The 13235-nt window shown below is 37.9% G+C and overlaps 1 protein-coding gene across 1 annotated transcript in view; it reads left to right on the top strand.

Moving 5' to 3' along the window:
* LOC135463859 (protein argonaute-2-like) overlaps positions 1–13235 on the top strand; it is a 36705-nt gene that overhangs the window by 19388 nt on the left and 4082 nt on the right. The window contains 11 exon segments of the mRNA XM_064741316.1: positions 739–786; positions 3897–4019; positions 5982–6115; positions 7379–7563; positions 8184–8288; positions 8291–8342; positions 8464–8554; positions 11015–11215; positions 11781–11915; positions 12477–12578; positions 12913–13112. Of these exon segments, the coding sequence (XP_064597386.1) occupies positions 739–786; positions 3897–4019; positions 5982–6115; positions 7379–7563; positions 8184–8288; positions 8291–8342; positions 8464–8554; positions 11015–11215; positions 11781–11915; positions 12477–12578; positions 12913–13112 (1376 nt within the window).

Genomic DNA, 13235 nt, shown 5'->3' with positions numbered 1-13235 from the left:
CGGTTATAATGAAAACGGTTATATCAGCATTCAGAAATAGAGGCTTTGTCTTTTGACAGTTCAGAGTCTCACTCCAGTAAGTGATCCATTGAGCAGAAAATAACTTGTGACTGGATTTAGTATTAGCTCTGATAGCCAATAAAGTGAAAAGATATTTTTGGAAGAACAACTTATGTTGAAAAAGGTTAGAAGAACACGAGCTTGTTTGGTTTTTGTTCAAAGAATTTTTGTGTTCAGAATTTTCAAAAACTGGTTGCATGAATTGTAATGGTTATGTAAAAGCTTGGAAGATATGCTGCATGTTTTTGTCTGAAAGAAAAAAAAGAAACCCAAACAACAGTGCCTCCAATAATTTGAAATGTAAAACAGATATCATTTATTCTGTAGGTACTAGGAAGCTCAGTAGTGCAAATAGTGGTGTAGAAGTTATCAAACCTTTATCAGTGAGCTCGATACATGTTGTGGTTGTTTGAAAAGTACTAATTGTACAAGTTACAGTTTGTGTGAATTATTTGTAGAAAAATGTGCATCACTAGTTGCCAAAGTTACGTTTTCCAAATTTTCTGTAGCTGAAGAAATAAATACTTAAATTGTAATTGCCGTTTAAACAATTTAAGTAGTTAGTAGTAGTTAGGATCAGATTTAGTATTCATCCCTAGTTCATTAACAAGAGATAGTACTAAGGTTGTTATAGAAGCTTTGGCAGATTTACTAACACAATCAAATGATCTTTTTCAGGCAACGGCGAGATCCGCACCTGATCGGGAAAGAGAAATCAACAACCTGGTGGGTTTTTTGTGAAGTATTTGTTATGGGATTACTGATTAAATACAGTAGTACAGAGGTCAATCCCACCTTTGACAAGAGAGGTAAATCTTGTAGCGCCTGGAACAGCAGAGATCCCTCTGAGTGAAGATCAGCAATGAAAGGACATAATCTAAATTTGTCTGTCAGAGAGACATAAAGGGTCTCTGCTTGACATTAACGTACAAGATTTGCTTTCTTTTGATGGGGAAGTTTGACCCCTCTACTACTGGAAAACTAGGCTGGTTTAAAATTGTATAAAATCTTTTTCTAAGAATTCTTGTGACCCATACAGTATTTTTAACAGCCTAGTCTGTCGTCGTTTCATCTTAAAATATATATTGATTATTCGTTTAAGCCATCTTTTGTTAATGTGCAAATTTACATTGGTGAAATTAATTGTATTGAATTTTGAAGTCATTCAGGTGTATACTTCATATTCCTTCAAACCATATAAAGCTCATTACAAAATATATGGATACCGGTACATTGATGCGGAAAAAATTCCTCACTGATTTTCATTGAGATTCATGCTGTACTTGGTTGACATTGTCTTATCATGATATTGTTTGTTTTACTCTCTTCAATTAACATGTGTATGTTGTGTAAAAACCATGATGTTTGAATGGTGGACAGCTTTATGGTGGTATATTGTATCCCGGCTTTAAATGTCCCGCGAAATTTAAAACATTGAAGAAAATTTCTGTTGATTTTCTTCAGATCTTTTTGATACTTGTCCTTTTCGGGAGTTTATAGTCCTGAAGATTTGAATAGCAACACGATTCCTCCTAAATTTTTAAGTCAAAATTTTTTAATTTCAAAGAAGAAATAAAAAGTGTATTATTAACAAAGAAAGAAAAGGATACATACCTTTATATGTAGTCATTACAGAAGTAAAACACCATTGGTGGGCCATTCTAGAAATATGATTAAGTTTAAGAAGTGTCTAGATATTTGACATGTTTGTCTGTGAACTGTATGGAACGAAGGCTACCACCACAAAACTTCATAAAGAATCTGTTTTCAGTTGAAAAGTAACATTTTATTGTTATCCTGTTGGTAATGTGTAATAAATTGATAAGTGTTGTTGTTGTTGACATTAACCAATGATGTAGCTCTTCTGGAGTTTATATTATGCCAAACAAGAGTACATGAACAAAATTTTGGCACTGGTTGTAAAAGTTTTCTCCTTATCAAATGCCAGCAGGTCACCATGTAATTTGAAACAATGACTTCAAAATTGCCGCTTCGGTTTTTGACCTTACAGGAGTGTGATTGTCACATTATGAAATCATTGAATTTTTTCATCCAAATTTACCATTGTGACTGCCAGCCAGACTGACTAATGCTCTAAACTAAAAAACTATTCGTGGCTGTATTCTGAGTAGCTCAAAGCTTGAACTTCCTCAAGAACAGGACTTGTGTTGTAAAAACATTAAAATTTTGGAGGTAACTTTTTGTCATAGTGAGACGTCAATATTTGTAATGCTAATTCCCAAGGCAAGAAAATATTGGAATTGTTTGGGAAATTTTGACTATCTATGAAAATTTTTTTTCGCTTGTTGATTGTCCTCTGAAAACATTAGAGAACCAAGATCATTTTGATGTAAACAGTCTTTATTGATATAAAAAATATATGCCATGAAAAACTGGTCTGCTTAGAAAAAAATCAACGCTGTAGCTGTTATGACAATGGTATTTCTGTGATGGAAAAAAAAAATCTGAAAATACTGCTCCGGAAAAGCTTGTCATGGGAAATGACTTCTTTTTTGTGTTTTTACTGAACATATGATGTGAAGATGGTGGTTTGAATCAACTCAGCAGTCAGACTATACAAGAGTAGCTGTTGAATGATGCTGATAGGCTGATTGAGTGTGGCATTGTGGGATACCATTTGCCCATGAAACGACCTCTGCTTGACCTTGACCTTTCACCATTTTGACCTTGATATTTTAAAGGTGTTTTATAACAAACTTTACCAATGTGATATTGGTGCAAAATCAATGTACGTCATTAATCAGAAAAAAGTAAGTAAAGATTCAGATTAAGATTACAATAAGTCCTCAAAATTATGAGGTCAGAAAATGAAATGTAGATTTAAATGTTGCTTTTGAAATTTGATGTGAATAGGAATATTTATTACATTCATCAAATCTAAAAATTTCCCTGTTGTATATTTTAAAATTGATCACCATAGCTTTTATCCTCCTTTGATCCACTTCTTTACTGACATTTTCACCTTCCACCCCAGATGGTTATAATTATTTTGACATCTTGTATTTGAAAGGTCATTTCTGATGCACCGTCTTCAGATGCAGTCATGTGGTTAATTTTGGGGCTCAAAACATTACTTTTTGTAATGTTGTAATTTTGTACAGTTGGTAATAAAAGTTGTTTCACCGTGCGAGTCAAAACATAGGAAAAAGAAGATATCTGAAAGGAAAACTAGATCTCAATTTACAACTTAGTTCATGCATCCCATATTTACCCAAATTTCAAGGTTGAGTTCAAGGTCAAATTTGTTTCAAAGTCAAACAGAGGTCAGGGAATGATTCAAAGTGCTTGTAAGTTATACTGCAAAGTCTTACAACAGAATATAAGAGGAAGCAAGGAGAGTGTTCATTGGTGCGAGCTGTGGTGCTGTTATCCAATCGTCTCTCATCTAACAAAACTTCAATGCACTAGGTCACCAAAGCTGACTTCAACAATGACCCATATCTGCAAACTTTTGGGATCAATGTTTCTAACAAGATGACTGAAGTTCGCGGCCGAGTGCTGACGGCACCGAAGCTGCAATATGGCGGCCGGGTAGGCTACGATTACATTTTGTTTCTCTGTTTTGATTGGTCACTAATCACTCTCATCCGTATTATTATTATTATTAATCTTTTTTTTCTTCACCTGTTTTTCCCCATGCGACTAGAATCTCCCAGAAAGCGGAGAGGGCTGGTCGTGTACTAGATCCCACAAAGTTGTCCGGGTTTTTTGTTTTGGGTGTGCCAAAACATCCCTCGCCCCAAAAGGCTGCCCAAAGTCAATGATTCCAGAGACTTACTTCTGATTCTGTTGTTATAACCCACTTTTGACACCAGGTTCGGAAAGCTAATTTCAATGGGGACCCCTTCCTGCAAACGTTCGGCATCAGTATAAGTAGTCAGATGACAGAGGTACAAGGGCGGGTACTCAATGCACCCAAAATTCAATATGGAGGCAGGGTAAGAATGCGGTATCCATGGTAACTATGTTTTCTCTCCATGAATTTTGGATACCGATGTCAAAAAAAAAAAGAGAAAAAAATATATGGCACATCATGTGAGAATGTTTTTTATCCTGTATGGCCCAAATTTGCCAGCTGTTCCCTTTTTGTCCAATAGAAACTGCTCTTTCATACAGCTTTCCTGCAGTGTTATTGGCCAGTGAGAGCCATCGTGACATGCTTCTGCTCATCCTGGCCGTAAGAATGGCAGCCATTTTTTTCCTATTCTTTGATTGGTCTATTTGTGACCCCCAAGCTGGAGAAAGTTTTTTTTATTCAGTATTATATTACTTGTATTCAGCTATTTATAGTTCTATTCTGTGCTTGTATTCTTCTTAAATTGACTATACTTAACACTTTAAGTACACTTATTGGCAATTTTATTATTCTCTGCTTAAAATTTGGCACTTGAAGCTTGCTATTCTGCTTATTAGTCAAGAAGTGGTTCTACTTTTTGGTGATGGTCATTTTATAAATGTTTTTTTTTTTTAAATAAGATCCTTTGTTATGATTGTGCTTTTGCTTTAAATGAAATGTTGATGAATTAATTTGACCACATTTATATGTATGCATCCAGATGTTTTCAGTAAAGTATAGAGTGCTATTTGTTATGTGTGAAACATAAGGAATTATTGGAAGAAAGATTTACCTGTATTCGACCCACACGGTGAAAGCTGTATGATGATTACTATTCAGTTATCAGCTGGTGGGTGACAGGAAAACCCTGCCTTATTTTGACAGTTTCTGCCAAGTGGTGACAAATTCACACAGATTAACATTTTAGAAAAGGTGACTCGTGACTCATCACAATTGCACTTCACACATGCCATACAACAAATCCAGTCTTTTTTTTTACTGAAAACATCTGGCTGTTGCTGATGTGAAAATGTGTTGAAGTTGAATGAATATGGATTACTGTTTTAAATCAGAATTTTGGATATTCCTATAAACGGTGGTGATTTGCTATGAGTGCGGTTTTTTCCTTTCACATATGAAACTCCACGGTAACCCCACTCATAAAGATGACAAGTATTCTTCAGGTTAAATAAAGACTCCCTCGAGATGAAATAATAATGAAAAATCAAATTGTAGCAATCTTTCACTCTGAAACTGTTGTTGTATTCCAAGTAATTCAAGTGATAGCTATGAACAGCTACTTTAATTGACTAAAATGATCCCACTTTAGAAAAAAGCAGGAGATTTAGAATAGCAAATTGATCCAAGTGTATTAAGTGCAGTGGATGTCCTGAGAGAGGTTTATCCAGTGTGTACTCTTTACAAGGCAAGATTTTTCAGCAGGATTGGAATATCACTTTCTGACAAAATTGAAACCCAAAAATTTGTCAACAAATGATAATGTGTAATGATGTTTGCTGCACATTTAGAAAGTTTCCTCCATTATGGGAAGTGTTTTATCTGCAATTTTGAAAATATGTATTTCTAGGGCAAGAATGTATTGTGTGGTTACAAAGTTCACTAAATCAATCAAGAGTAGGGCAAAATTATTTTCTGTCTGAGGAAAGATTAGTTAGCTGTAGCAAAGATATAAACAACAGGGTAAAGAAGTAATACTGTGAAAAATATCGCTCTGTCCAGCAGTGACCGAGTCTTAGAAGCCTGAGACAACTTATGCTGGCTTCTTGTCCGGCCATACATGGGTAGGTCTGGCAGCAACCTGCGGATGGTCAGGCTGTGTATAAGTAGAATACAGAGTATGGCATAAAAACACCAATCAAATAAATAAATAGAAATGTGAGATGGGGTGAGTGGTGTACAGACGTCTCCATAGGGTCTCTATCTATTCTGTTGAGTGAGTGGTGGAAGTTTTGAGGTGGGGGGTGTGGCGTATTGACGATGTCTCGATGACGGGGCTATTATTTCTGCTGTTTTCTAATTCTTGTCACTGTCCCCATCGCACCAGACCAAGGCCCAGGCTGTGCCTAACCAGGGCGTGTGGGACATGAGGGGCAAGCAGTTCTACAGCGGAATCGAGATCCGCGTATGGGCCATCGCCTGCTTCGCGCCGCAGAGGACCGTCCGCGAGGATGCTCTCAGGTGAGATATGAAAAAACAAGCACAGGGAGGTATTTTAATCAACCACAAAGGAGAACCCCAGTGCTTATATTTTCATACTCATGCCTAGGGCACATTATTTTGCTGTGTTAGTATGTAAACTGTATTTTCAAAATATTATTTTAACTAGTTCCACTGACGGCCGTGAAGCCCTGGTCGGGCGACGTCATACAGTAAAGATCTGCCGGGATTATGTATTGAAAAGCCTTGCAAAGCAGTGACAAGTCCATGCATTCGGCCCCGCCCACTGTGTGCATTCCTGAAGCCATCGTATGACTGAATCTATAAACCCCTGCGTATACACCTCTTAATTAGCACCCTGAAAATCATGCAAGTAAAACAATTTCACAGTAAATATTTTGAAAGATATCAGAGTTATATTAGCGTCTGAAAAAGCGTGAACAGCATAGCAACTAGGCGACAAGATGACCTATTTTTGCTCACATAACGGGCCACTGTAGATGACGCAGACACGTTTCGTCTGGTTTGCCTGACACAAATTGGCCATTAATGGAGTTATGGTAATACCCGTGAAGAATTTAGGTATAATATTATTTTTTATAGCCAAGTCAAGCGATAGGCCTACCAGCTAGCGACACGATGCCCCATGCAGGTGGGCCAGCTGATTGTGAGTGACGAGATGAACAGTGTCTCTCTTGTTTGATCACCTAATTGTATTGTTTATCTTCCATATTAAATGATAGGAATGGATTCAGGGAACATAAAAGCATCGATATGCAGTTTGGAAGGTCTAGGACTGAGGTTCTACTGTAATCAACATCATCCTGTAATATCCATTGCCCACCTTTTTTTGCTCATCTTTGGCCTTTTAAGTACATGAAGTTTGTTGACAGCTTTGGCCATATTTGCTAATTCAATCAAATTTTCTACAATTATGTAGAGGACTCAAATTAGTACCTTTCCGCAAATATCAGATCTGTACCTGTACCATTTATTGGCTTACAAGGATTCTAAAGTTTAAAAAAAAAAGTTAAAATGCGGCCCTCTTTGTAAATATTAGAAACTTGATGAACACATGCAGAGACGAGGCTGATATTTTGTGAACAGTGATTAATTAGACTAATCTAAAATGATAATGAAAATTTGATTGATTTGTTTTTCCCAGAAATCTTCAGTATGGCCGCTAAGTGAATAAATCAGCAATCTGTCCAATACATCACACTTTGCAATTCATTAGAATGCAAAGTTACTTGTATTATTAATCTTTTGTTATTACTTTTTCAGAAATTTCACTCAGCAGTTGCAGAGGATTTCTAATGATGCTGGGATGCCAATAATGGGTCAGCCCTGTTTCTGTAAGTACGCCACGGGGCCAGACCAAGTGGAGCCCATGTTTCGTTATCTGAAGAATACCTATCAAGGGCTGCAACTCATTGTGGTCGTGCTGCCTGGCAAGACACCAGTTTATGGTGAGTACTGGTACATTGCTTCATGAGACTGTTGCTATAATATTACTTTTTCATTTAACGATATGGAGACAGTAATTTTCTTACTTCAAGATTTCTACCTGTATAAAGAGATCAAAAGCATGTTCTAAAAAAAACTCTTTTCTAATGATTAAATGAAATGGCATATAAAGAGACCATAGTTAATTTGAGATTTCTTTTTTTGTTTATTGTCCTTAGTGAAGTGTGGGGTATTGGAGGTTTTAGTGTTGTTTGATCAGTGTTTAAAAGATCACGTTATGTTACAAATGCCTATGTTAGTGTTGAAGTTTGACCAGCTGTTCAAGCCCTGAACTTTTGTGGTCACCTGTTTAATGCGGTTTCCTCCACAGGTCGATGTAGGATGAGTGATATATTCGAGCGTACAACAAAAATAATTCCTCTTTGTTCGTACTTGTGAAGGTCTGGCTGCAAAGTGCCAATGCATGGTCGTGGGTTTACCCAGGCCTCTGCACAGTTTTGTCCCACAATATTGCTGGTTGTCGTCCCATAAGAAAAATATTCTTGAGTATTGCATATAGCACCAATCTGATAAATAAAATGATTAATCTACAACTAATCACACATATCCTTTATAATTCTAGCTGAAGTGAAGAGAGTGGGTGACATATGTTTTGGTTTGGCAACACAGTGTGTACAAGCGAAAAACGTGAACAAGACCTCTCCGCAGACGCTGTCCAATCTGTGCCTCAGATCAATGTCAAACTGGGTGGAATCAACAATATCCTGCTTCCAAGCATCCGGTAAGTGTTAACAGTTGATGCATATTCTCATCTGTCTCTTCCCAAGCCAACTCTCGTCCTTCAACCCGTTATTTTCCTTCCATTGATCTAAAATCTCTCGTATTTATTCTCTGTTTTGCAGGCCAGCTGTCTTCCGTGAACCCGTCATTTTCCTCGGTGCTGATGTCACACATCCTCCAGCTGGTGACAAAGCCAAACCCTCCATTGCTGCTGTATGTTTCCACAAACAACAAAATGGATTCATATTTTCAGTAACACTTACGATTTATCTATAAAAATCTCTCGTCAGCAAACACATCACACAACTGGGCCCAGGTCCAGCCAAACTGCGTACATCGTAAAACGTCATACACAGTCTGAATTGCCCAATTCCTGTAAAACGTCATACACAGTCTGAATGGCCCAATTCCTGTAAAACTTCATACACGGTCTGTATGGCCTAAATCTCTTAAAACTTCATACACGGTCTGAATGGCCTAAATCTCTTAAAACTTCATACACGGTCTGAATGGCCCAATTCCTGTAAAACCTCATACACGGTCTGGATGGCCTAAATCTCTTAAAACTTCATACACGGTCTGAATGGCCTAAATCTCTTAAAACTTCATACACGGTCTGAATGGCCTAAATCTCTTAAAACTTCATACATGGTCTGAATGGCCCAAATCCCGTAAAACTTCATACACGGTCTGAATGGCCTAAATCTCTTAAAACTTCATACATGGTCTGAATAGCCTAAATCTCTTAAAACTTCATACACGGTCTGTATGGCCTAAATCTCTTAAAACTTCATACACGGTCTGAATGGCCTAAATCTCTTAAAACTTCATACACGGTCTGAATGGCCCAATTCCTGTAAAACTTCATACACGGTCTGGATGGCCTAAATCTCTTAAAACTTCATACACGGTCTGAATGGCCTAAATCTCTTAAAACTTCATACACGGTCTGAATGGCCCAATTCCTGTAAAACTTCATACACGGTCTGGATGGCCTAAATCTCTTAAAACTTCATACACGGTCTGAATGGCCCAAATCCTGTAAAACTTCATACACGGTCTGAATGGCCTAAATCTCTTAAAACTTCATACACGGTCTGAATGGCCCAAATCCTGTAAAACTTCATACACGGTCTGAATGGCCTAAATCTCTTAAAACTTCATACACGGTCTGTATGGCCTAAATCTCTGAAAACTTCATACACGGTCTGTATGGCCCAAATCTCTTAAAACTTCATACACGGTCTGAATGGCCTAAATCTCTTAAAACTTCATACACGGTCTGAATGGCCTAAATCCTGTAAAACTTCATACACGGTCTGAATGGCCTAAATCTCTTAAAACTTCATACACGGTCTGAATGGCCCAATTCCTGTAAAACTTCATACACGGTCTGAATGGCCTAAATCTCTTAAAACTTCATACACGGTCTGAATGGCCCAAATCCTGTAAAACTTCATACACGGTCTGAATGGCCTAAATCTCTTAAAACTTCATACACGGTCTGAATGGCCCAAATCCTGTAAAACTTCATACACGGTCTGAATGGCCTAAATCTCTTAAAACTTCATACACGGTCTGAATGGCCTAAATCTCTTAAAACTTCATACACGGTCTGAATAGCCTAAATCTCTTAAAACTTCATACACGGTCTGTATGGCCCAAATCTCTTAAAACTTCATACACGGTCTGAATGGCCCAGATCCCGTAAAACTTCATACATGGTCTGAATGGCCTAAATCTCTTAAAACTTCATACACGGTCTGTATGGCCCAAATCTCTTAAAACTTCATACACAGTCTGAATGGCCCAATTCCTGTAAAACTTCATACATGATCTGAATAGCCTAAATCTCTTAAAACTTCATACACGGTCTGTATGGCCTAAATCTCTTAAAACTTCATACATGGTCTGAATGGCCTAAATCTCTTAAAACTTCATACACGGTCTGAATAGCCTAAATCTCTTAAAACTTCATACACGGTCTGTATGGCCCAAATCTCTTAAAACTTCATACACGGTCTGAATAGCCTAAATCTCTTAAAGCTTCATACACGGTCTGAATAGCCTAAATCTCTTAAAACTTCATACACGGTCTGTATGGCCTAAATCTCTTAAAACTTCATACACGGTCTAAATGGCCTAAATCTCTTAAAACTTCATACACGGTCTGAATGGCCCAAATCCCGTAAAACTTCATGCGTCTAACATAAAATATGATTAAATTTCGTACTAAAAATGTTTGTAAACCCTTCTGCAGGTCATAGGTCAAACTTTTGGCTTCAAACACGTAAGTGTAATGCCATGTGGTATCCCCATTGCAGTGAGCCCAGTGGTCAAAATGTCATTCGCTCTTGTTTAAGACCTCAAAATAAAAACGATGAGTCAAGGTCATAAAATTAATAGATGACTTTTACTATGCAAATATTTATAATACTAGACTCGTAAATGATTATTTGTCGTATTTTATTCTTTTTCATATCATTTTACACTATATCGATAAAATTTAATACATTTCATACCTTTAAATAAAATTTGATGACCTCAGTTTTGTCAAGGTCATCAATTTGCAGAGCTGAAAATATCAAACATTTTGACCCCTGAAGCCCCAGAACTGAGGGGTTTTGGTTAGCGGAGCACCATCTTTACATGTTACTGTTGTCATGGTTACAGGTGGTGGGGAGTATGGACGCACATCCTAGTCGCTACTCAGCCACCGTGAGAGTGCAGCAGCACCGCCAGGAGATAATAGCTGAGCTTTCCAACATGGTGCGGGAACTACTCATCCAATTCTACAAATCCACCCGCTTCAAGCCAACCAGGATCATATTTTACCGTGACGGTGTGAGCGAGGGACAGTTCCAGCAGGTTAATGTAAGTCACCTTTTGGATTGGAGGATTTTCCTTGAGCTGGAAATTCTTTGTGTTGGCATGACTTGGTTAACCTACATTTTGAAGACAACAAATGTGGGTGGAGAAACACAATGGTGTCTGTATAATTGACACATAGCATAGCTTGTGACGTTACAAAATGTAATGTTATTGTAGTGATGTAGATGGTTAGGGATTCATGAAAAAATAGACATGCTGCATCTGTAGTGGAAACAGCTTCTTAGTCGATCTACTTGTAACCAAGCCTCCGTCACATAAGTGAAATATTCTGGAGTATGTCGTAAAACACCAGTCAAATAAATAAATACCTGTACTTGTAGCCAAGTGCATTAATTTCCTCCTCTCATAACTGTGAGTACTGCCATGTTAGCATAAGCGACATATTCTTCAAGCACAGAAAAACAGCCTAAAGCACAAATAAAATAAACCATTAGAGGTGAAGAAGTCGGAGAAATCAAAATGTTTAGTATTATTTGGTTAGTCAGTGTGTTGAGTTAGTAATGTTTGTATGGAGGATAATTTACCTGTGGCTGTGTCCCGTGGTTAGGTGCTAACCCATGAGTTGCGGGCTGTCCGTGAGGCATGCATGAAGCTTGAGGTGGGATACCAGCCAGGGATTACCTTTATCGTAGTGCAGAAGCGACACCATACCAGGCTATTCTGCTCGGACAAGAAAGATCAGGTAAAAATCTCATTTCATATTATCTGAACTTTCAGAAAACAAAAAACAAATCATTTTGATATCTGGTACTTTCGGGTAAATCAAGTATTTGATTTTTTTTTTCCCCCCTTTTTGACATTTTCTGAGAAGGTTGTCATATTGACATGGTCGTGTTTTGTATTCCTGTAAAATCCAGAAAATGAGTGTTATGCCCAAGATTGAATTTCGATAATACATTAGTCGAAACTGTAGTTGATGAAAGATTGCCTCATTTTTGATCAGTCTTAGTTATTCAGATATATTAAGTTGAATATTTTTCGGTTTTTGGAGCATTAATTTAACTGTTATAAAATACTGCTGACAAAGGATAAATAAATGAATAAAAGAAGACATTAACTAAAAAGTAGAGGTCATTGTGTCTTCATGCATGGGGTTAGTAATATATATAAGAAAACTGAATGTGACATTACGCAGCCTCTTTTCGACAAATTGCCAGCGAAATTTTCTTTGTTTCTTTTTTTAAACTTTGGCATAGTTTTCTATTCCCATATTTAAAATGGCTATCTTGTTGATGACTTGCAGATTGGACGGAGTGGTAATATCCCACCAGGCACCACCGTCGATGTGGGCATCACTCACCCCACCGAGTTTGACTTCTACCTCTGCAGTCATGCTGGTATACAGGTAAGTCGTATGTCTACTTAGGGTCTCTGAGGCCCAGTGGTTAGGGCGTTAACATAGCTCAGGGTCCAGAGAGCCTGCCACAAATGTAGTCACTGTGAGTTTGTCCAGCTCATGCTGGCTTCCTCTCTCCTGTTGTACGTGGGAAGGTCTGCAGCAACCAGAGGGTGGGCGTGGGTTGTGCCAGAGGCCCTACCTGGTTTTACCTTCACCATAATGTGTTTTTTTGTTTTTGTTTTTTGTTTTTCCCCCTAACCTCTACTCGACATTAATTGTTAAGTTCTTCACCGTGTGAACACCAATATGTTATCCTTTACTGTTGACCTTTGTGCTTCAGGGGACGAGTCGACCTTCCCACTACCATGTCCTCTGGGATGACAACCGGTTCAACGCTGACGAGTTGCAGACGCTGACGTATCAGTTGTGCCATACATATGTGCGCTGCACGCGCAGTGTCTCCATACCCGCACCTGCATACTACGCTCACCTGGTAGCTTTCAGAGCTCGTTACCATCTGGTGGAGAAAGAACATGACAGGTAAGAATAGAAACATACGATCAATCGTTCATTTGCTTGCCTGATTAGACAAGGCTTGAGGAAGTTGTGCTGTATGGATACATACTTTTTTTGTGCAATCTCAAAAATTAATTATAATTATGA

This window comes from Liolophura sinensis, chromosome 3, assembly GCF_032854445.1.
Source record: "Liolophura sinensis isolate JHLJ2023 chromosome 3, CUHK_Ljap_v2, whole genome shotgun sequence".
NCBI lineage: Eukaryota > Metazoa > Mollusca > Polyplacophora > Chitonida > Chitonidae > Liolophura > Liolophura sinensis.
The sequence above is the reverse complement of the archived record's forward strand: the minus strand, read 5'-3'. Positions and strand labels throughout refer to the sequence as shown.